Source organism: Austrofundulus limnaeus, unplaced genomic scaffold, assembly GCF_001266775.1.
Source record: "Austrofundulus limnaeus strain Quisiro unplaced genomic scaffold, Austrofundulus_limnaeus-1.0 Scaffold137, whole genome shotgun sequence".
Lineage (NCBI taxonomy): Eukaryota > Metazoa > Chordata > Actinopteri > Cyprinodontiformes > Rivulidae > Austrofundulus > Austrofundulus limnaeus.
Window position 1 is genome coordinate 573,730 of NW_013952539.1, and position 2,913 is coordinate 576,642.

General features: G+C 37.1%; 1 protein-coding gene across 1 annotated transcript in view; it reads right to left on the reverse strand.

Annotated features, from left to right (window-relative positions):
- Positions 1 to 2,913, reverse strand: part of chd5 (chromodomain helicase DNA binding protein 5) — a gene marked incomplete at its 5' end in the record, with an annotated part of 56,144 nt that overhangs the window by 32,373 nt on the left and 20,858 nt on the right. Inside the window, 3 exon segments of the mRNA XM_014016024.1 lie at positions 1,630 to 1,796; positions 2,147 to 2,273; positions 2,474 to 2,586. Coding sequence (XP_013871478.1) covers positions 1,630 to 1,796; positions 2,147 to 2,273; positions 2,474 to 2,586 — 407 coding nt within the window.

The following is a 2,913-nucleotide window of genomic DNA, read 5'->3' on the forward strand; positions in this document are numbered from 1 at the left end:
ATCAAAAACAACACAGGTTCTAAGAAACAACCATCTTATCTAATAAAATCTTATCTTATCTTATCTTATCTTATCTTATCTTATCTTATCTTATCTTATTCATGATTAAAATAAATGAAATTAGGAGTACTGACTTGTAAACTGCATCTTAAAAAGCATTTTTCACAAAAATCAAAAACAACACAGGTTCTAAGAAACAACCATTTTTTGTGTTAAAACACTAACAACCATTTTATAAATGAATAAATGTTTTGCTGTTTAAATTCAAATTGAGATAAAAAGCAGCCAAGTACACAAAATTCACACCAGTTTCCAAACCTCACCAAAGGTCCTGACTATTTCTGTCTTAATGTGTGGACGTGATGAAGAACTTCAGGCTCTAAATTAAGAGGAAGGTTAAAATGTAAAAATAAAAAACACAAAACGTGCTTTCCACAAGGAAAAGTACGTGTGTGTCTGTGTGTGAGGTGGATTTATGGAATGGATTAAAAGGCCACCATAATGTGTGTTTAGCTTGAAAATGCTCAATTTAGCAACAAACAGCTAAAAAGTAGTCAAAACGCAGAAAGCAGCTGACATTAGCAGAATGCAAGGGAACGATGTATACAAATTCCAAATTAGCAGAAAGAAGTGTATAAAAAGCAGAAATTAGCAGAAGAATAGCAGAAAACAGCAGAAATATAGCTGAAATAGCAGAAAAGGCTCAAACTAGAATAAAAACAAGCTAAAGGTAGCGGACACAAGTTGACATTAGCCCCCAGAAAAGGGTGTAAAAATGTCAAATTAGCAGAAAAAAACACACAAGTACAAAAAAGTGTTCAGTAAAAGAGCTGAACTATAGATGAACACGCTAATATATCAGTGAAAAGCAGTAGAAGGACATGTTTGCTGAACTAAGCAGAAAAAACTGAAAAAGCCACCAAACTGTGAATTTGGCTTAATGAAGCTAACTTTAGCTACTAACAGCTGAACATTAGCTAAAATTGCAGTATGAATATAGCAGAAAGCAACTGTAAGAAGCATAAGTAACTCAAATTAGCAGAAAAAAGAACAACCAAGTAGAAAAAACTGAAGAATAGCAGAAAAAAGCAGAACTATWGTTAAAATTGCAGGAAAAAAAGCTCAAAYTAGCATAAAAAAGGCTAAAAGTAGTGGACACAAGTTGAAATCAGCACCCATTTGGTGGTATAAAAAATGTCAAACAGGCTGAAAAAAGCATAAAACTCCAAAAAAAGGAACAATTTGTTGTAAGATGGCTTAAACAGCTGAAATGTGCAGTGAAACAGCTTCAATGTAGCTGAACATAATCCTAATAGTAATGGTAATAATTTTATAGGCTATTACTGTGAAATTCTGCTGTAATCGAGACAGCTATGCATATAAAGTAAGAAAGTTTAACAAAAATAAAAATCTGAATTATATTAATGAAGTACTGTATATTCATGTATTTGTATATATAAAATATTTTTATTGTTTTATGACTGTTTTGAAATAAAGATCTGTTCTATTCTATCCTATTCTATTCTATTCTATTCTATATTTCATCCCATATGTCATCCAGAAAATCCTCATTAACACGTAAGTAAGTATTGAAATAAAATACAGTTTTGAACTATTGAATGTGCTTACACAGTGTGGACAGCTCCACTTCCCCTCAGGTGCTTTCTCCAGCTCAGGGTCCAGACACACCAGGTGGTAGGCTCTTGGACAGGTGTCACACAGGATAATTTCTCCCCCCTGCTGGCAAACCTCACAGTAGTCCTGGTGGTCTGTCTCGTAGCCATCACCGTCCTCCTCTAGCAAAGGGAAAACAGATTCTACACTCGCAGTTCTGACATACAGAAAAGTCACATTAATGCTCTGCTTCTCTACCAACATTATACAGTAAATACAGTACAGTATATATACTGTATASTACTACATAATCCCATGCTGCCTCCAAATCTGAATCAACTCCACCAGCATGACAGCAACCGCTGCTRCAAAGCACAACCTGCCCTCAGAGAGCATTCTCAAAAAATAAATAAAGCTTTTTTAAAATACTTTTTAATTATCTCAGCATTATCCTTAATCAGACAGTTCAGTTCTGAGGGATTCTGGAAGGAAAAACAACACTGAGCATAGAAAGAGGAGATTGTAACCATACTTTTTCTTTTTTTCCGCCCACGCCGGGCCTTTTTCTTGGTGGCGGCCCCCAAGGCATCAGAAAGCACAGAGGCACTGTGGATACTGATGTCATCAAAGTCGGACTCCTCCAGAAAGTCCTCCTCACTCTGGAAAAAAACAACAACAAAAAAACCACCCAAGTGAAGAGAGCTGTGAGTGACGCGAGAATATCAGAAATAAAACCTGGTGTTTCCAGTCAGCGGAGTGAATCATCTGGTGACTTTGATTTCATTAAACATGGAGGATTCAGAAGCTGAGAAGGTAAACAAGCTGACGGGAAACAGCCGTGTGAAATAAGAACACATACAGAGGACACTTTCTTTTTCTTCCCACTCTGACCCAACTTGGATTTGTTCTTCTTCGGCTTCGGTTTCTTCTTTGCTTCTTTCACAGTCTTGGTTTTCTTTCTAACGCCCGGTCCTAAAATACAAACATCAGGAGTGTTAACCAGGCAGCATACATGAACYGATACTGCTTTTCTTTTTCAGACATTATTCACATGATCTTCCCCAAAACACAATTAACAATCTAAAATGCCTTGAAGGAATGCAAATCGCCCTCAACATTTCATGCAGAATTTTAGCCCATTTTTGTGGTTCTCATCCAGGGGCRGAGCCAGGGGGTGGCCAGGGGTGGCCATGGCCACCACAGTCAAATCTTTGGCCACCCTGTTGTACACACCCCTTACACAGTGAAACAACCTTTAGGGGTGTAATAATCCTCCTGAACAGTCGGTGGCAGTGTTTA